The sequence below is a fragment of the Portunus trituberculatus genome, chromosome 30 (assembly GCF_017591435.1).
Source record: "Portunus trituberculatus isolate SZX2019 chromosome 30, ASM1759143v1, whole genome shotgun sequence".
NCBI classification, from domain to species: domain Eukaryota; kingdom Metazoa; phylum Arthropoda; class Malacostraca; order Decapoda; family Portunidae; genus Portunus; species Portunus trituberculatus.
In genome coordinates this window covers 10037814-10058356 of record NC_059284.1, presented here as the reverse complement: position 1 = coordinate 10058356, position 20543 = coordinate 10037814, and the positions used below count along the sequence as shown (strand labels likewise).

General features: G+C 44.1%; 1 protein-coding gene and 1 long non-coding RNA gene across 2 annotated transcripts in view; one reads left to right on the top strand and one right to left on the bottom strand.

Annotated features, from left to right (window-relative positions):
- LOC123511007 overlaps positions 1-13867 on the top strand; it is a 44342-nt gene extending 30475 nt beyond the window's left edge. Inside the window, 5 exon segments of the mRNA XM_045266631.1 lie at positions 9413-9503; positions 9837-11276; positions 11279-11786; positions 12331-12456; positions 13219-13867. Of these exon segments, the coding sequence (XP_045122566.1) occupies positions 9428-9503; positions 9837-11276; positions 11279-11786; positions 12331-12456; positions 13219-13735 (2667 nt within the window). The 5' untranslated portion in view covers positions 9413-9427 and the 3' untranslated portion in view covers positions 13736-13867.
- The window catches only part of LOC123511010, a 30465-nt gene extending 14031 nt beyond the window's left edge, over positions 1-16434 (bottom strand). Inside the window, exons 1-3 of the long non-coding RNA XR_006676685.1 lie at positions 16293-16434; positions 16032-16126; positions 3614-3785 (exon numbers count right to left, since the gene is read on the bottom strand). This is a non-coding gene — a long non-coding RNA (uncharacterized LOC123511010). The remainder of the gene's footprint in view (positions 1-3613; positions 3786-16031; positions 16127-16292) is intronic.
- Positions 16435-20543: the final 4109 nt, after the last annotated feature.

Below are 20543 nucleotides of genomic sequence, written 5' to 3'. Positions count from 1 at the left end.
CACAACCTCCCGTGTGAACTCCAAGTGAAGCGTTACGATCCATAAGTGACCAATAATGATAAGTTTCCACTCCACGTCACAGCCACTCAGCCTATCCCATAAAGTCCCCCTCAACATGATCCATTTTCTATTTCACCGACATCCATTCAACCAATCAAATTAGTTTCTCCCTCGCATCACGGACAAAGAACTCGATCAGGGAACACACAAAATGCACCGCTCCTTCTCTCACTGACAATACACTATTTCACCTTCACGCCACAACTGCAGTCGAGCGGTAAAGGGGCACGCTGACGCAGAAAGCAAAAGAACTAAAGCAAATAAAACGTAGGACTCAGCAGAAAACATTTGGAGACGGTGCGGAAAAACGACTATGTAAATTAAATGCTTTAGCTCCACTCGGGAAACATTTTGAGACTTTGTAAATGGAAAGGCTGGTAGTGCATCTCTGCTCTGAATAATTTGGCATGTGCAGTGTGTGTCGTTTTCTTTTATTTACGACCAACTGGAGCGTCCACAATAATAGATCAGGGGACGGGTATGCTCAAACGCTCCGCCGCCTTATCTTAACTACCCTCAACCAGCTACTGTGGAAGTTGTTAGGGATTACAGGCATGCTTTCGTGATATTTCAAACAAGGACTCTGCGCCATCTGTGATAAAGGACAAAAGGAACACCAGTGAGAGCGCGTCTAATCATCTCTATAGCCTTTTGACAAGAGAACAAAGCGTCAGGCTGAAAACACGAGTCTCTGAACTAAAAATACAAAATAGACACTCCTTCAGAAAACACGACATTGCAAAAAGGACACAAAAGGACACAGTACGTTACAGCTAAAGGATATTTATGCAGGAACCTTGATGTCTTTGTCAAGATTGGACACGCCCCCTATAAGAGACCCACTCCTTGTCTTCCTGCTCATACTCCAACTCCTGCTCATCCTCCTCCTCCTCCTCTTCCACCTCCTCCTCGTACTCGTCCTTCCGTATTAATCCTCCTGCCTCCATTGTCGTCCAGGCCGTGAATCCATATTTTCCAGTCGGCTACATTATCACGTGCATCAATAACACGGGTACAAAGGAGGCGTAGGGCTGGAGATAATGGAATGGAAGGATGGGAGGATGGGAGGATGGGAGGATGCTAGGATATCGTTTCAGTATGCAAGCCCGGTCACTACTTCCCCTTTCCCCATTTTTCCTCTTCCTATTCCCCTTATACCAACTAGGTGTCCCCATCCTACTACATTTTTCCCTTCCTTCTTTTCCTTCCCTTCTCTTCCTCTTCCTTTTCATCCTATTCCCTGACCCACAGAATCTTCCTAACTAGTGCTGTCCATCCTAGTAATTTCTTCCCTTCCTTCTTTTCCTCCTTCCTTTTCCTTCCCTTCTCTTCCTCTTCCTTCTCATCCTATTTCCTTACTCACAGAACCTTCCCAACTAGAGGTTTCCATCCTACTACTTTCCTTTATCCTTACTTTTATCCTCCTCCTTCTCTTCTTCTCTTCCTCTCTTCCTCTTCCTTCTTTTCTCTCTCTGCATCCCTCTTCCTCATCCACACTGAAACCTGGGCACTTTTATACTGTCCTGCCTCTTCTCTTCCTCTTCCCTTGCCTTCTCTTCCTCTTCCTTTCCTCTTCCCTGCCTGCTTTCTCTTCCCATCCCAAAACAGAAACTTCCCAACCAGCACTACTGATCCTCCTATTCTCCCTTGGCTCTTCTTTCCTCTTCTTTCCTCCTACATTTATCTCTTCCCCTCCCCTTCTCCTCTGTTCGTGATGTCCTCTCATTTAGTTACTTGTTCCCTTACTTCCTTAACGTGTTTTTTTTTCTTCATTTTCTTTTTTCGTTTCTCCTTTTCTCCTTTCTCTTTCTACACGTCTTCCTTTTTTTTTTTTTTATCCCTTTCCGTTCGTGACTCCTTCCCATTGTTCGTGTTTACTTTCCTTCCCTTTGTGTGTTTTTTAAGGGAAGAAGATGAAGGTAGAGATGAAGAAATGATTTATATGGTCTTCCCTCTCTCCTCTCTCTCTCTCTCTCTCTCTCTCTCTCTCTCTCTCTCTCTCTCTCTCTCTCTCTCAGAATTAGGACATAAACTGCACACACAATCGCCATTCACGAGAGAGAGAGAGAGAGAGAGAGAGAGAGAGAGAGAGAGAGAGAGAGAGAGAGAGAGGCAAAAAGCAATGATGGACAAACGCATTCGAGAAGAGACGGGCGTGGGAATGGCCTAGCCGACTCTGCTCGTAAAGAAATGGGAATGGGAGAGAATGGGAGGAAGGGGAGGAAAGGAAGGAAGGAGAGGAGGGAGGAAAGGAGGAAGGAAGACGAGGGAAGGGGAGGGAAAGGAAGGGAAGGGAAGGGAAGAGGAGGGAAGGGAAGGGAAGTGGAGGAAAGGGAGGATGGACAGGACACCCACGCATCACTTCATAATTTCAAGGCAGACTGTTCTATCCAAATGTCCTCTCTCTCTCTCTCTCTCTCTCTCTCTCTCTCTCTCTCTCTCTCTCTCTCTCTCTCTCTCTCTTGCTCAGTCGAATGGTTGTTTTTTTCTTCCTCTCCTGTCATGTCATATTCTCCTATTTTTCTCTTTCCTCCTCTTCGTCTCCTCCTTCTCTCCTCCTCCTCCTCCTCCTCCTCCTCTTCCTCCTCCTTCTCTCCTCCTCCTCTTCCTCCTCCTCCTCTTCCTCCTCCTCCTCCTCTTCCTCCTCCTCCTCCTCCTGTACTTCAACACCTCTACTTTTCTATTCCGTTTCTCCTTCAAACAAGTTGCTTTTCTCCTCTCTCTCTCTCTCTCTCTCTCTCTTTATTAGCTAACTCTCTCCTCCTCCTCCTCCTCCTCCTCTTCTTTCTGCCTCTCCTACAGTCTTTTAAGCAAATAGTTGCCTCTTCTCTACTCTTATTCTTCTCTTTTATCAACTGAGTCGATCCTCCTCCTCTTTATGCTCCTCTTCTTCCTCCTCTTCTTGTCCCTTCATTAAATAGGTACCTCTTCCCTCCTCTCCCTCTCATTTAACAGTTCAGACTCTTCTTCTCTTGCTGCCCCTCCTCCTCCTCCTCCTCCTCCTCCTCCTCCTCCTCCTCCTGATAGGTTATTGGGAGTCACGATAATCCCGCCTGGTAATTAGCCGGAAGTGTCGTGACGTCACACCTGGATCGCTTCTCTACCAGGTCAGAGCGAGAATCAACACCACTCGCGATAAACCTTGAAAATTATGTATATTTTTTCCTGAATATTTCGTAAACAGTGTAAATTTGTCGTAGGAGCTTTAAAGTATAAGTTCGCGGGTGTCACAAGGTTTAAGAATAGCCCATACGGTAACATGGCCAACCAACAACAACAACAACAACAACAATAACAATAACAAGCCCATGAGCACCAGCCAAGGGAATGTTGTAAGAAGCGAGACTCAGCATTGAATTTATATTGATGCTCTGAACTCATTAGAAGACAAAGATCAGACCACGTTGCTGTTGTTTTTGTGACCAGTGCTTCCCAGACCAACAAGGCTCTCTCTCTCTCTCTCTCTCTCTCTCTCTCTCTCTCTCTCTCTCTCTCTCTCTCTCTCTCTCTCTAGGGACGCTCTTTACAAAGCCTCAATAAGTGCAAGACTCACCTAGAGACCAGTTAGGTTTTCTTGTTCTCTGAGGGTGGCTGCAGCGGGGCCGGGTGTGTCCTTGTTGTGGTGGTGGTGGTGGTGGTGGTGTGATACAAACGTGGCGCTCAACTGGTGACTGCTTATTGTTTGCATCTGAGGCTGTCCTCTAGCGGCAGATCTAAAACAAGATCTGTGGGAAACACTACATTAATTTTGTGTATCAGAAAGAGATACAGCTTAGTTATTATGTAATGGCCATGAAAAAACTATGTTGATTTATATTTTTCACTTTTTAGTTCCTTTCTCTATTAATTTGTGTACATTTAATCATTCAATGTCTGGTTTTTTTTCTACCTAGCAGCGAGTGAAGTCAGCAGTAACTAAATTCATTCATACCTTGGACAGTGGTTATAGTTGTAAAGAACACATGGTCCTTATTACAGAAGATTATGAATTTTCCACAACTGTCAGTAGAATAATTATGTACGTACTTCTCATGACATTCTCTAAGTATCACGCCATATTTTGTTTCAATTACTCATACTCCACACTCCATTATGAATTTTCCACAACTGTCAGTAGAATAATTATGTACGTACTTCTCATGACATTCTCTAAGTATCACGCCATATTTTGTTTCAATTACTCATACTCCACACTCCATTTTCTCGCACGCTTAACTTTAAGGGTGACTAATCTATAAGCGTTGTATATTAAGGCTTGTGTTTCCTTCTGCATTTTCTACATTCATAATTTGGAGTGCTGAGGCTCGTTAGCACGCGGAAAGTGTTCGGGGTTTGCCTCTTTTATTTTTGCGTGTCAAGGCCATTTGTTGTGTTCCCGGGAGCTTTGGGTAAATAGGCGAGAGAAAGTGTTAAATTTAAGCTCATGTTTCTCAGCAATTACCCACGCGGAGGACTGCTGTCTTTGCTCTTAACCCCTTCAGTACTATGACGCGTTTTCATATTCATTCTGCTTACTATTTGACGATTTTATACACCTTCAGAAACTTATGTGGGGATTTCAATAGTGAAGACTGTGGCTATTAATCTTTTGACCTCCATAGACCTTTCCTACTGCAAATAAAATCGTCTAATGATACCCATGGAAAAAAAAAAAAAAAACAAGCGTCCAACTACTGAAGGAGTTAAAAATAAAGGAAGCTCTTGGGATTTACGCCGACCTGCTAAAAATAATAAAACAATGGAAGGCAGTGAACGAGTTCTGAATATTCCCTTTTGTTTCCCAGGAACTGTCAACACAAATAAGAGTGTCTATGGATTTTTTTCTTTCTTTTATTTCAGGACTTTTTTCTACTCACCGTCAAAAAATAACATTATGATACAAAGAGAAACAAAAGTATTAAATCTAAGCTATTTTTTCCCTCGAATTTTATACACGAACTAGTTTTTTTTTCTCTCTTTCTCTCTCTTTCTCTCTTCCCCCCCACACCCCACTTTTTTTCTACACGAGCTCTTGTTTTCCAAAATTTATCAATACGAATAACGCGTCTAAAATTTTTACTAAAGAGCTTTTTGCTGTTCAGCTAATACCGAAAAAAAAAAAAAAAAGAAAATGGAGGACAAAAGGAGTATTAAATCTGAGCTCTTGTTTCCCTGGAATCATGTACAAGAATAAGCTGAGTGTCTTCATAGTTATTACTGAAGGTTATTTTAGGTCCTCCCCGCATCACACAAATAGCAAAATATATCAAGGAAAAGACGAAACATAAGCTTTTGTCTCGTAGGAAGTATACACACAAATATCTTGAGCCTCTTTATAGTTATTTGTAGTCTCTCTCTCTCTCTCTCTCTCTCTCTCTCTCTCTCTCTCTCTCTCTCTCAACAAATCAATTCTCTCAATAAATGCATAAATGAGTAGACAGGTAGATAAATAAATGAATAAGTACGCAAATAAATACAAAATCTGATGGAATATGACAGAATTAGTGTTGAATCTTGCCTTTCCCAGTACAGGGCTGTGTGAATAACTTGTGCGTTGATGTAGTTACTAATGATGGAGGCGTTTTGGATATTCTCTCTCTCTCTCTCTCTCTCTCTCTCTCTCTCTCTCTCTCTCTCTCTCTCTCTCTCCAATAACAAAAGATAACGGTACCAGGTGAAGTGCCAAATCTGAGTACGTGTTTGCCTCTCATTATCTACGTGAATAACTTTGGTGTGCTGGAACTGGAAACGTGTTCTGAATTGTGTACATCTCGCCACAGTAACGCAGTAAAGTGATGCACGACTGACAAACAAGGTGACAAATTTGCGCTTCCATCTTCCGGTAACTCTCCCCGAAATAATGATACAATGTGACACGTGGATAATGTTCTGTATCATCTTTTTTTTTTTCCAACTTAAATAGAACGAAATAGCGATGCATTACCACGGGAGCTTTTTTTTCTTTTCATTTTATGTTATAAGTCAGGAATATACACTGTTTCGAGTTACCAATTCCGCTAAAATCACAAATAATTAGAGATACATAATGATACAAGGAAAAATTACACTTCACCCACCCGAGTATTGTTAAAATGACGAAGCAACACAACATAAATTTGAACACAAGAACGGAATACTTTAAATAAATCTGAAACTCGCTAAAATAAAGCAGCAACACAACACACAATGGAAGACAAGAATGCAATACTCTAAATATATTCAAATCTCACCAAAATAAGGATGCAACACAACACAAATTGGAACACAGGGAGGAAATGGTCAAAATATACCCAAATCTCACCAAAATAAGAAAACAACACAACACACAATAGAACATAGGCAGAAAATTATCTAAATATACCTAAAACTTGCTGAAACAACAAAATAACACATCACAAATTGGAACACAGGGAGGAAATGGTCAAAATATATACAAATCTCGCAAAAACAAGAAAGCAACACAACATACAATGGAACACACGCAGAAAACGCTCTAAATAAATCTGGATCTTGCTAAAACAACAAAATAACACATCACAAATTGGAACACAGGGAGGAAACGGTCTAAATATATCGAAATCTCACCAAAATAACGCAGCAACATAACGACGCAATAATAAGAGGAAACTGTTCAGAATTCCCGCCGCTTGGAATCCTCACCGTCTCTGCAATGACAAAACAACATCACGCTACAGAATGAGCCTCCATTAATCAAGCTGGAAGTTAGGCGGGCTGGCTGTTGCTGCTGCTGCTTCTCCTGCTACACCGGCATCGACTTACATTAATTCTGCTCTTCTCTCCTCCTGCACAAGCCTTTTATCACTCGAGGCAAGATTTACATTTCATTCCCTACGCCAGCCACCGCGCCCTTCACTTCAGAGGATGCAGCGGCACTCAACCGGCATTGCTTATTAGATCAACTCACACCAATCGCGGTCACTCACTCAGAAAGGCAATGACAACTCTTGATATCTCTCTCGCCGCTTTGGTGTTAATTCCTTGAGCACCATTACGCGTTTCAATATTCATTCTGCTAACTATTTAGTGATTTTACAAAGCTTCAGACTCTTATGTGGGGGATTAGAATAGTGAAGGCCGTGTCCATTAATCTTCTGACTTCCATAGACCCTTCCTAATGTCAATAAAATGGTCTAATCTTTCCAAATCTAAAGGTAAAAATGTGTCCCAGTATTGAAGGGGTTAATTTCAACAGTGACATTTATCTTATGATCATACCTGGGATTCAAAGGATGCTGTTTTACGAATACTGACTAAATAAACACACTAATCGCTATCATTCAGTTAAGAAGGTAATGATAACTATTAACATGTCTCTCTTATCGCTACGGTATTAAATCAAATAGGCACGTTTATCTATAGACACTCCAGAGATTCAACTGGCGCTAATTCACAACTGATTAGATAAACATGCGCCAACTGTTATCACTCCGTTAAGAAGGCAATGAGGAGTCTTGATATCTCTCTTGCAGTGACGGTATTAATTCCAACAGCGACATTTATCTTCAGCCACGCCAAGGATCGACGCTAATCCTCGACTTCTGATTAGATAAACGTCTCGGAGCGATTACAGTCACGATGAGGTAGTAATGAGTTTGTTTTCATGACGGTATACATTTCAACAGCGTCATTTATCTTCAGTCACGTCAGTTATTCACGAGATGCATCCACAACGGCTAAGATAAACCCCTTGGATGAACTGCGGTCACTTCAAGAAATAATAATCGGATTTTCACGGTGCTATTAATTTCAAAAGCCATTTTCATCTTTTACGTCTCACGCCATGCATTTAAGGGATTCCAACACGTCACTACTAATCAGATTAACTCGTTGGAACAGTCTCTGCCACTGAGAGAGGCAGTAACAACCCAGATCACGGTGGTATTAATTCAAACAGCTAAATTTATCTTCCGCCACGCTGAGGATTCGAGTTTCTAATCCACTGCAACTGATTACTTAGACTCCTCAGAGTAATGCAGCCACAACTCAGGAGGGAATAATGACTTAATTTTATGAAGGTTGTAATATCATAAGACACGCTAATCTCCTATCGCGCCGAGGAGGAAACACCTTCTTTTCTTACCACAGTTTTCCAAGGCCACAGAGACGACTAGCTGGGTTTTCAAGATAGTTTTCCTTATAATAACCCGGATTTTGCCCGTCCATCAATAGAGCCATAAAAGTTACCCTTAATAACACGAGTATCTTCAACAGCAGCCTATGGAAATTAGTGATGGTGAAAGAGCAAAGCGTTTCAGACTACGGGCGTGATGAAGACGGTTCCTCTCCACACCTACTGATCAGGCAAACTTGGAGGAATGGCGGTCGTAAGTCGGAAAGCAATACCAACTCAATTTTATGGAGGTACGCGTGTTAATTTCCTGAGCCACATTCATCTTCCCATCTCGCCAAGGACACGTGTATGATTGATGAGTTTAATCTAAGTATACTGCCATCACCGCTGTTTTCTAATTAATACCGCATCTCATCACGATCAGGTATTCCACGTGCACCTCATCTGGGCAAAGATAAGTTAGGATATGGTAGGGTAAGGTAGCGTAAGGTAGGGTAGGGTAGGTTGGGGTTAGGTTAGGTGAAGTTAGGTTGATTAAAAATTACGTTAAGGTAGATTTGGGTAAGTAAAATAAAGATAAGGTTAGGTTAGGTTAGGTTGAGTGGACTAAAATTAAGTTAGATTAGATTCAGGTAAGCAAAATAAAGAAAGGTAAGCAAAGATAAGAGATAAGGTTAGTTAATTACATTGGAGGCCTCTTTTTTTCCTTTCAGTTTTGTTTCTTTTAAAAAAACTGAAGCTCTGAGTATCACCTCCGCCAAGTGAGTGATAACTTAACCATCATAAACGCCGCTTCAACTTAATAATCGCCCTCCTACAATTAAAAACCCGCCCGTCATGTTTTCCAATGAGAGAATAAAAGCTCCGTATCTAATTACCGAGTTCTATTCTCACGTTAATTTAAATTTTAGAATGGCACCATGACAATTTCTACCAGAGTTGTGCCGACATTTCTCCCTAATTGTGAGCACCCTCGTAAAGATTTCATTCCGCACCACTGAAGTTTCGCTGGTGTGTGTGTGTGTGTGTGTGTGTGTGTGTGTGTGTGTGTGTGTGTGTGTGTGTGTGTGTGTGTGTACGTATGTGTGTGTATCAAGGTATGAATTTACGTATGTGGGCTTATGTAAATAATTTAAGTGTGTATACATTCATCGTACATCATGTATATTCAGTGTTCTAATACTGCTTGTGTGTGTGTGTGTGTGTGTGTGTGTGTGTGTGTGTGTGTGTGTGTGTGTGTGTGTGTGTGTGTGTGTGTGTGTGTACGCTCCTCTTCGACAGACTAACGAGGCAACCATGTGGAGAGAGCAGAGTCGCCTGCTGTTCCTGCTGCTGCTCCTGCTGCTGCTGACCGCCTGCACCCCCGCTACTGGTGAGTGCTCGCGGCGTTGTTGCTGGTGAGGTTTTGTGTTTATGATTTATGAAAACATCGATGATAAAGATTTACATTTAATGATCAAAAAGACATACTCTAATAATGTTACAACTGTAACTGCTGCTAGTACAACTAAGCGCGCAAGCGCGCACACGCACACACACGCAAACGCAAACGCACACAAGCGCGCGCGCGCGCACACACACACACACACACACACACACACACACACACACACACACACACACACACACACAGCCTCGAGGAGGCAGGTGTGGTAGCCACAAAGCCACCTGCCCTAACCACTGAATGACCCAACTCTGCCTTCAGGCGGGCGGACGGGCGAGGGAGATGCAATCAATACCGGGCAAGGAGAGGAGCCGCCCCCGCCCCAAGGCCGAAGCCGCCCGCTGCTGGTCACGCCCCTCCGCGCCCAGAATGAAGTGCCGAGAGTAAATGCATTACAGGGCAGAGCACAGCTTGAGGGCACGGCGCCCACCACGCCCCGCGCATCACAGTCTTCCACTTCACTGCAATTCTTCCATTCGTCTTCCTTCCACCACACCCAGGCGGGCGTCTCAGCAGGCTCAGCCTTCCGGGGACCGCAGGGACACCAAGGGCCCTCCACCACACCTGCGGCGGTGCTCTACGGACACACGGAAAGAGGCAGTATACTAAACCTTCCTCCCTCGGCTCCTCTTCCCCCTTTGAGGCCGCTGTGGCCAGACCCGCCCCCCTCCACGCCGCCACCCACACCCCCCACGGCGTCGCTCCCAACACTTCCCGTTCCAAAGAGAATATCTCAGCCGCGCCAGGAAGCCCCGAACGGACGCCGGAAACACCGACGAGTGCTCAAGACCACCACCGGCGTCACCTCTGGCGGCAGAGGGCGCCGCTTCCCAGTCCCACGAGAAGACACCCCTGGGGAGCTGGGGTTGTCCCCCAGTACGTTCAGGCAAGCGGGAGGCGACAGGGCGTTCCTCGGAGAGTACAAAGCGTTGTGGCAGGACGAGGGCAGCCGGTACATGGGTCTGCCAGAAGAATCCGCTGAGGATATTGAAGATCCTCTGGACGAGGCCCTGTTGGCGGAGAGGCTGTGGAACGCCACGGAGCGTCCTGCGCGGCCCTCAGCCTTGCACTCTGAGGACAATCAGAACAAGAAACCGGCAAGAGATTTTCCAAGTGAATGGGTTGTGGAGGGAGAGTCAATAGAGGAAGCCTCGGAGGGGCTCCCAGACTCCCAATCAAGGGGGGCCGCGGTGGAGGACGGAGGGAGGAGCGGCACCCAGCCAGACACTGATCACCAGGAAATGACTCCCTTTCCCGGAGATTCGACAGAAGGCGGCATGAACGGCACACGAGTGGGCGGCGGTCCTCCAGTGGATCTGGACGCCCTGGAACTGGAGCTGGCGGCCAAGGAGGAGGAGGCCACCAGCGACCTGCTGCTGGCGATCTCCATCCTGCAGCACCACGACCTCGCCTCGGACGGGGAAGGCGACCAGATTGTTAACGCCACAGACGGGGCGGGCGGCCGTGCCAGACCCACCACAAAGTCTGCACGAAGCAGAAGTCGCCCAACACTTTCGCCTCGAAAAGAAACCAACAAATTTAACATCGAAATATTTGACACCATCTCCCCGGAGTCCGAAGAGGTGGTGGGGGAAGTGGAAGAAGTGGGGCCGCCGCCCGAGCCCCAAGAGGTGGTGCGGCACGACAGCAGGCCCCTCACAGCCGCCGCGTCCAGGTACCGCTGGTTCGTGCTGGTGCTGGACGGAACTGTTCAGTCATCAAGCAGCGCATGTCAGCCTTCGTCACCTTCCTGAAGGCGGCGCTGTCCTCCAAGCTGTCGGTGGACTACGAGGACGTGTTCGTGCCATCAGTGTTCTGCGACAAGACCTTCATGGTGAACATCAGCCTGGACACGCTTAAGAACCCCGAGGTGGAGCGGCGGCTGCGCACACTGGCGGAGGCCAACACCACACTGCTGGAGATCTCGCAAGAAATCTTTTACTTGGAAAAGATTCTCACCAAGAGGTCCTCGGGTGAGAAGCATCACGTGCACGCCGCTGTGAAGAAGCCAGACGACATGGAGCTGGTTATCTACATCGCCGTGGGCTGCATGTGTGTGTTCATCCTGCTGTCCGTGGTGGTGGTAGTGCTGATCCGCGTGTGCCGCCAGGAAGGGGACTACCTGGACACGGGCAAGCCACACCTACACCACATCATCCCCCGATCCCTGGACTTCCCCATCAGGAGGCCCAACGTCATCTACTCGCAAAGGTAATAATCCCGCAGGTGAGTTTGCCTCCCCGTCCTCCTCTCCGCCAGTCTGCCAAGCTCATGTCGGTTACCTTGTCTGGACTTAATGAGCTGGCTGTCTGTCTGTCTGTCTGTCTGCCTGCCTGGCCGAGTGGATGGAAGGCTGGATAGCTCCGTCTGTCTGTCTCTGAAGTCAGTTTCTCTAATTTTGTCGCGCGTGTGTGTGTGTGTGTGTGTGTGTGTGTGTGTGTGTGTGTGTGTGTGTGTGTGTGTGTGTGTGTGTGTGTGTGTGTGTGTGTGTGTTTCTCTGTCTCTTTACCTGCCAATCTAATCAATAATAGAACTCTCCAAACATCAATAGACAACCAAAGACAACCATAAACACACACCGTGACATTTTCACTCACGCACACACACACACACACACACACACACACACACACACACACACACACACACACACACACACACACACACCACACACACACCACCAACATTGAACCGTCTACACCAGCATCTCACGTCACACTCACGCTCCTTCCTACTCACCCCCCGTTACCCCCAGGTTCAGCCAGGCTCTGACGCCGGGCAAGTGCGGGCGACAGATGGAGGAAGAGGCGCCGGCTGGTGGTGGCGGAGTGGGATTTGTGGCGGTGGTGGCCGTGGGAGCTGGCCGCGGTTCCTACCTCAGGTTAGAGAGAGAGAGAGAGAGAGAGAGAGAGAGAGAGAGAGAGAGAGAGAGAGAGAGAGAGAGGTTAGGGGCAAAAACACTTAGCCATTTGAAATATTTCTGAGAAGTTACTCGAGCTTGTGTATTTGACGTTTAACACACGATAATCTTACCTTTCCCTTCATTGTTCTCATGTCGGTTCTGTTCTGTCTGTGGCTGGTACACACACACACACTTTGCATTCCCATCAGAACTACTTCCAGGTCCAGCAGAGATAATTAAAGTGAGATCCACATAATGAATGTTTCTCTCCATTAGCGATGCAAAATCTTTACACTTACTGCAATTACAAAAGAGAGTCTAGAAAACTAGTTACTTCCACTACTTCCACTACAGCTCGTTTGAAATGTGAGGATATTATGGAAATCACCTTAGCCTATTCATTTCGAGACACTATTTCTATCTGGGTTAAAAGTTTTATTGTAATTGTGATGCAGAGAATGGAGGCATCTACCGTGAAATTAAGAGAATTGGGCCTAAACCTAACCTAACCTAACCTAACCCAAACCTGACATAATCTAACGCAACCTAACCTAACCTAACTTTTATCCTAACCAACCCAACTGAACCTAACTTATCCTTACCAACCCAACCCAACCTCACCTAACTTAACCAAACCCTCTGATGAAAAGCACTAATATTACTTCACTACCCAGACAGTGCAGGAATGAGCACGCTAGATGTTTGAAGTTCGACCCTCTCCTTTGCAATCTCCTCCCGCAGATACGACCCGGAGATTGGTGGATGCGGCGGCGACGTATACAGCATCGGGGCCCTGGCGGACGACCCCTACCACGACCGGCGGGCCCTTGTACCTGCTAGGAAGCGAATCACACATGTCCCTGGCGAGGATGTCATCATCGAGGAGGACCTGATAGAGGAGGAGGAGGAAGAGGAGGTGGAGGAGGAGGAGGACGGTGAGGACGAGGAAGAGGAAGAGGAAGTTGAGGATTTGAGAAGGCGAAGACGAAGACACCACCTTCAAGAGGACGAGGCGGAGATTCTGGGCGAGCACCTACACGACGAAGAGGAAGAGGAGGACGAGTCACAAATCCCACCACGAGAACAAATCCGGCCCATTGCCACCACAGGCTCCAAGGGCATCGTCAGGACAGTACTGGGGAAGGGGCGGCGTGGGGGAGACATGTGCAAGGCCAGGGGGGCAGAGGGGGCGGGGCTGGGGGCGGGGGGGAAGAGGGGAGTATTTTCGGGTCTTGACAATCCGTGTTATAACAGATGATGCGACTCCCACGCGTCTCCTGTTGAGGCTGCCCCCGCCAAGCACTGAGGGGGCGATGGCTGGCGCTCTCTCTCTCTCTCTCTCTCTCTCTCTCTCTCTCTCTCTCTCTCTCTCTCTCTCTCTCTCTCATATTCCGGCCTGTATTCTATTCTTAGTATTCAAAAAGGCAACTATTCTCTCTCTCTCTCTCTCTCTCTCTCTCTCTCTCTCTCTCTCTCTCTCTCTCTCTCTCTCTCTAGTCACTCTGGTTTATTATCTATTTTCCCCCCACAATCTGATGCTCCGCCATTTTTATTGGTGTCATTCAAATTACAGTAACATATTAGCTCATAACTTTGCTCCGATTAAAAAAAATAATGATAATAATGACTAACTAAACTCAATACACTAATAAATACAAAAGTCACAAAAAATAAACACGTTACTTATAATACACAGTCCGCTTGTTATCGACGCTAATGACATTTTTACAGATGGAAGCTCTTTTTTAATAAACTTGCTATATATGTATGTACGTACGTGTGTGTGTGTGTGTGTGTGTGTGTGTGTGTGTGTGTGTGTGTGTGTGTGTGTGTGTGTGTGTGTGTGTGTGTGTGTGTGTGTGTGTGTGTGTCCGTATGTATGTTTGGCCAGTGTATACAGTGTAAACAGTTCGTGCTTCTGCTCCTCATGCTCCCTCCCCTCTCGGCTGAAAAATTCTTAAGATTCCCGTAACAAAAAAAAATCAAACAAAATGTAAGTAAAAGTATCTCCGTTGAATCACTCCTTTGTAGAAAAAAAAAATAATAATAATAAATAAAATAAACTTGATATACAACACTCGCTTTGTACATGAATCGGAGGCACAAAAGAGCAGCGGCAACTTTTATTAAAGGTGAAAAAGCGTGAATCTCATCGCTTCCACCTGCCCACACCTGGCGGGCGGTCGGGGGTCGGCATGGGGGAGGGGGAGCCTTGGCGGGAGTGTTTCTATCTTGCTTTACTGTGGCTTTTTTTACGTTCCTCCTTCATCTTCCGTCCCTCGCGTCGTCGTTGCGTTAACAGATAATATACTAAACAACACAATGGCGTCCGGAGGCAGGCTTGACAATGCTCTTAGTGGCGCGCTTATCATTTCTCTCACTGGCCTTTGTGCAGTAAAACATTTGGTCACTTCCGTATTTTCCAATCGCTTGTAGATATCGTTTGTAAAAATTGGTAGCGTCAAAATTCACCATTCCCGAGAATTGTACCTTTCCGCTATAATTACTAATCGCGATGAGGTGAATTCAACACTCGACTATTTTTCCTTCCCTTTAATGGACGAGGCACGAGTTGCAATATTGAGGAGGAAGCTTAATTCTCTTCACCGAACACCACCTCACACAGCAGCGCGGGGCCTGATGCACGTACACACACACACACACACACACACACACGTCGCACCAGCAGTATTCATAATAGCTAAGTGGAATGCATCATCGGAGCAAGTAATGTCTGCAAAAACTATATTAACGTGAATTCGAAGATGGTAAAGGAAACATAATATTATAATTTGGAATCAAATCATTACGAACTAATTCAAATAGGTAATCAGTTACACACACACACACACACACACACACACACACACACACACTCACGAGAGTTATAACCTGCCTTTGTTTATTTGTTCTTGTTTTTTTCCTTCTTTTACTTTTCCCTTCGCCAGCACCGCCGCTTTATTAAACTAGTCAAGGTATTGCCTCGTTTCCCAGATATTCGAAAGTTTAATTATTCAAACTCTGATTCCCTTCCGCCCGGCGCCCGCTGAAGGGAGGCAGGAAGGGAATGCACGGAAATTTTCACATTGTTTAGCTACTCTTGAAAAATGGACAGCATGCACGAGGCTGATAATATTTCTTTATTTTCTTTCCAAAACTCGCGCAGCGGTGTTCTTCCCCCTCCCCCCACCATTACCCATCCACCACAGTAGTACTTTTACACTCTACGCTTGTAAGAGCAACACTTATGAAACTTTTCCACGACTTAATCACTCTTATAAAGCGGCTTATGTTCATTACTTTCTTTACCAAGCTTCCAATTTACATTTATTATATTCTCACTTGCCAAACTAGTCTTCTTTTTTTACTTTATCACAAAATGATGAGTATCCGTGAAACAGTTTATCTTTTTTTATCTTTTTTTTTTTTTTATTCCTTTCTTTGCCCCACATTTTCTCTAGCGCTCAGTTTTCCTTTGCCAGCATGCTCTCTCAAGGTTATTTCCATAAATGAAACAAAAATCATTACCTTACAAAACGTGGAGAGAGAATTACCTTACAAAACGTGGAGAGAGAGCAGGAGGTGGCGCACTTCCACAACCTTCCTCTCCGGTGCCGTCCTTCCGTTCCCTTCACCAGACTTCCACGCACTTACGGTCAGAAATCATCATTGTAAAACTACCTTTGCGTAATAACATACAGGCTATATCTTATCACCTCCCACTCGTCTAATGCCACCCTCTTCCCGTTTTCTTACAATTTCACTTGCTAAATTCCCACGAGAAAATTCAACATGTACGATGAGTTATACAGTACCTTCTTTCCTCGTCTGGCAGCGTTGCTCCTTGCTCCTCTCCTCTTCACCAGCTTCCTCCCACACACTTCCCTCGCGGAATTTATCCAGCGTGCACAAGGAATCAGTTACAGAACCTTTTTTGCCTGTCTGTCAGCGCCTCTCCTTGCTTCTCTCTCTTCACCGGCCTCCTCGTACACAATCCCCTCAAGAAATCAACACTCAGGCAGTCCAAGTACTTCTCCCGTTCGTGTGTATCCCGTGTGAGTCACTGAGTCGTCCACAGGCAGGCGCGTTCCACTGTTCCCAGAGATTCGAACCTCATCCCGATGTAGCTTCAAAACACTAACCCGCTTAGCTTTTTGTGTTTTACAGTGTTTTTCAATCCTCCGTGACTTCACAGAATGAATATATCTTATACATGTTTTAAAAAATCAAACGGAATGATCAAATTACAAACTAAAAAAAATCAGCTCTCATCTCCCAGTGAGTATAATTCGTTGATATTGTGCTTCGGATGGCATAAACCATTTTTTGAACGTGCATCGTGTCCATGAATCAATGTTGGAGTCACAGTTTGTCTCTAGCAAGGTGTTTAGCCTGCTTCCAGTGATGCCTAAACACTGTATCTCGTGCATAGCCATAAATACGTACGTGCAAACCGATATTTCCTAAGACTTGTATCTGTAATTATGATATATCCTTGGGAAGGTCTTCTTTTTCTAACTGAATGTTACTATAACGTGTAAGAAAGAAAACTACTTTGCTATATGACAGAAAACGGATTATTTTGACTGGTAACTACAGTAATCTAGAATGTGATCAGCATTGCTCATGAGTGTGGTAGGTGCAGTAGTAGAGTTTGTTATTTTCTATCTTAGATTTGCCGAGGATGCTGATATCTACCCTAGCATTAACAGCGATGGTATTGAATAAACATAGCTGATATATAATGTAGGTACAGTTAGCAGTCACTTGTGAGGAAAAACAAACCTTATCGAGCACTGATTAGACCGTCACGTTTATAAGAGCAATGTTCAGAATAGCTGGCCTCGTGCACATCTAACCTAACCAAACTTATCCTACCCTAACCCACGTCAACCTAACCTAACCAGATCTATCCTTTCTGAACACTGCTTAAAGGGTTTCCAAGTCATTTGAGCCTCTTGATTAACCTTAGTCTCGTTCATCTAGTCTTGCCTATGTATCCTTAAGTACTTACACGCAGAGAATCAGAACATACTATGTAGCACTATGTTTTAGACAATAATAGTTTTACAAAGTTATGTACACGGTAGTTTGGTTTCTTCTAATAAGTTACGGCCTACGTGCTTATAGATGACCTGCAAGGAACAATACGGAGATTAACCACTTGAGTTGATACTACATGTTAGATTACGCTGCATTAGGTGAGGCAATTAACTCCTTCAGTACTGGGACGCTTTGTTATCGTGAGTTTTGGGGTATGATTAGACGATTTTACTCACATTAGAAAGTGTCAACGGATGTGAGAAGATTACTGGCCCGAGTCTTCACTATTTTGATATCCACGTGAGTTTCTGAAGCTGTATAAAATTGTTAAATAGTAAGCAGAATGAATGTGAAAACACGTCATGGTACTGAGGGGGGTTAAGATGGGCAAACTTTATAATATTTACAATGACAAGGAATCTGAGAAGGAGGGAGGTAGGGAACGCACAACGCTTGTACAGTATGAAAGTTATCCACTCTCTCCACCTCCCATTCCTTGCCATGATGAGAAACATTTAATCCCTCCAGTACTGGGACGCATATTTACCTTGAATTTTGTGATATGATTAGATGATTTTATTCACATTAGGAAGAGTCTATGGAGGTCAGAAGATTAATGGCCAGAGTCTTCACTATTCTAAGGCCCATATTCTGAAACACTTCCGCGCCACACCTTCACTATTTTCAAAGGACTCTAGCTGAAGTGACACGGGTTTTTAAGGGTGTTTCTGTATTTCTAGTAACATGTTAAGAAGTTTTCTGCATTATCAACGGGAAAAAATATTCTTTTGAACTCGGCTAATCGTCTCTATGGTCTTTGAAAATGGTCGCGGTGAAAGAGAGAGAAGCGTTTCTGAAGATGGCGTTAATTCTCACACAAGTTCCTGAAGCTGTTTAAAGTCACCGAATAGTAAGGAGAATAAATATGAAAATGTGTTACGGTACTGAAGGGTTAATTTTGAAAAACACATTGAATTATCCCACCTAATACACATTGTTGGCAGTGATGGATACGACCCCATGACTTTTGATAGCCTGGGTGCCTCAAATTAGTTTCATATAGCTAGCTCACCACATATAACCTGACGTAACCTAATTTAACGTAACCTAACTTAATTAACGCAGGTGTAGCTAGAGTGGTTAATCTTCATGTGATCCTCTTAAAATTTATACAGGTGTTTCTGTATTCAAAAGCCTCTTTCGCTTAGCTGGGTACAAAATATGTGTATATATATTCCCTTTATGACATGTGAACAGTGATAATTCTCCTAAAGCACTCAGCCATCACACACCTTTACTCATCACATCTCTTAACATACACACTCCTTGTAATACACAGAGTCATCACATCCTCCCTGGCTCATCACATACTCTCCTACCATAACACATGCCTTACCACATTGATACATCACATATTAATCTTAACATACCCATTCCTTCCTTCTAAAACACTACACGATATCCCTTAACACACAAACACTTCCTTTTAACATACACCACCCTGAACATACTGAAAGGGCATACACACAAGGTAATACATCCACACACTCACACACACACACACACACTCACGTTCCCTCCCTCAGTGTGTTTCCTATATGTTTGCTCGTTAGTAACAGCAACGCTTACTCCCTCTTCACGTGCTCAGCTGTTGATTTCATACACTGTTTTAAATATGCCTCTGATTATTCTCTATTTCCAGTCGCTGGCGAGGCATTCAAAGCAGCTGTGTGTGTGTGTGTGTGTGTGTGTGTGTGTGTGTGTGTGTGTGTGTGTGTGTGTCTTTGTTTTTATTTGTGTCTCTGTATCTCTTTCTCTCTCTCTGTCTGTGTTTATGTCTCTCTCTCTCTCTCTCTCTCTCTCTCTCTCTCTCTCTCTCTCTGTGTGTGTGTGTGTGTGTGTGGACAATAATACCCTCCACTGCCTCAATTGTTCACATCATTGTCTCCCACTCGCCTCGTTTTATCTTTTGTATCTTTTCCGATGTGAATGCAATCAGTGTAAATGACTCGCGTGTGTGTTGGCGGCAGCGACAAATGACTAGATATAAATGAAAGGACCCTTTATTCTCCTACAGTCCTTTAAAATATCCAAGGAATCTTATTTTTTTCAACCCTCGTCCGATTTTTTTTTTTTTTTTTTTTTCATTATGGATTGTGAAGTTGATTGAGGGTGAAATTGATAGGACGTGTTTACATTATGAAAATCTATGTTTGTTTTTTTTACTTGAACCAAATTGTCTTTTAAACATTTTCTACTTTACTTTATTCATTTATTTACTTATCTATTTATTGCAACAGGAAAGCAGTAGATTTTTTATTCACCTTCCTATCTTTTTACCCTAGCTAGTCCTGTTCACGTCTAACAAAAATACAAAATGATCAGAATTGTTGGATATATTGCAGTACTAAATGTAATTATGACACCAAAAGGAACATTATTAGTGAACGAGGATATGATGCGTAAGAAATATATATTTGTGGCCTAATTAATGCCTTGCTCTGGGAAATACTTCATAGCATCATAATTACGTGGGAATATTAGTATACATACCAAATACACCTGACCTCTTTCCCTTAATTAACTTTAAAGTGGTCTATATTTAATTATCCAAAAGGTATCTGAAAAATTTTGCATCATTTCATTCATCACCTGTTGCTGTTGTGTGTGTGTGTGTGTGTGTGTGTGTGTGTGTGTGTGTGTGTGTGTGTGTGTGTGTGTGTGTGTGTGTGTGTGTGTGTGTGTGTGTGTGTGTGTGTGTGTTCTGAAAGGTTACAGACAATTAAATTTTCCCTTTGATGCCAAAACAGCGAGATCAAATTACCGAATTGAGGTTACAGTTAATTCATTTATCGATACAAAAGTTTCATCATTCACTTACCTGAAAATAAATGCCATGTTCCGTTTGATGCATTTCATTCTTACATAATACATATAAACTCTCTCTCTCTCTCTCTCTCTCTCTCTCTCTCTCTCTCTCTCTCTCTCTCTCTCTCTCTCTCTCCACCCGACACACGTACATC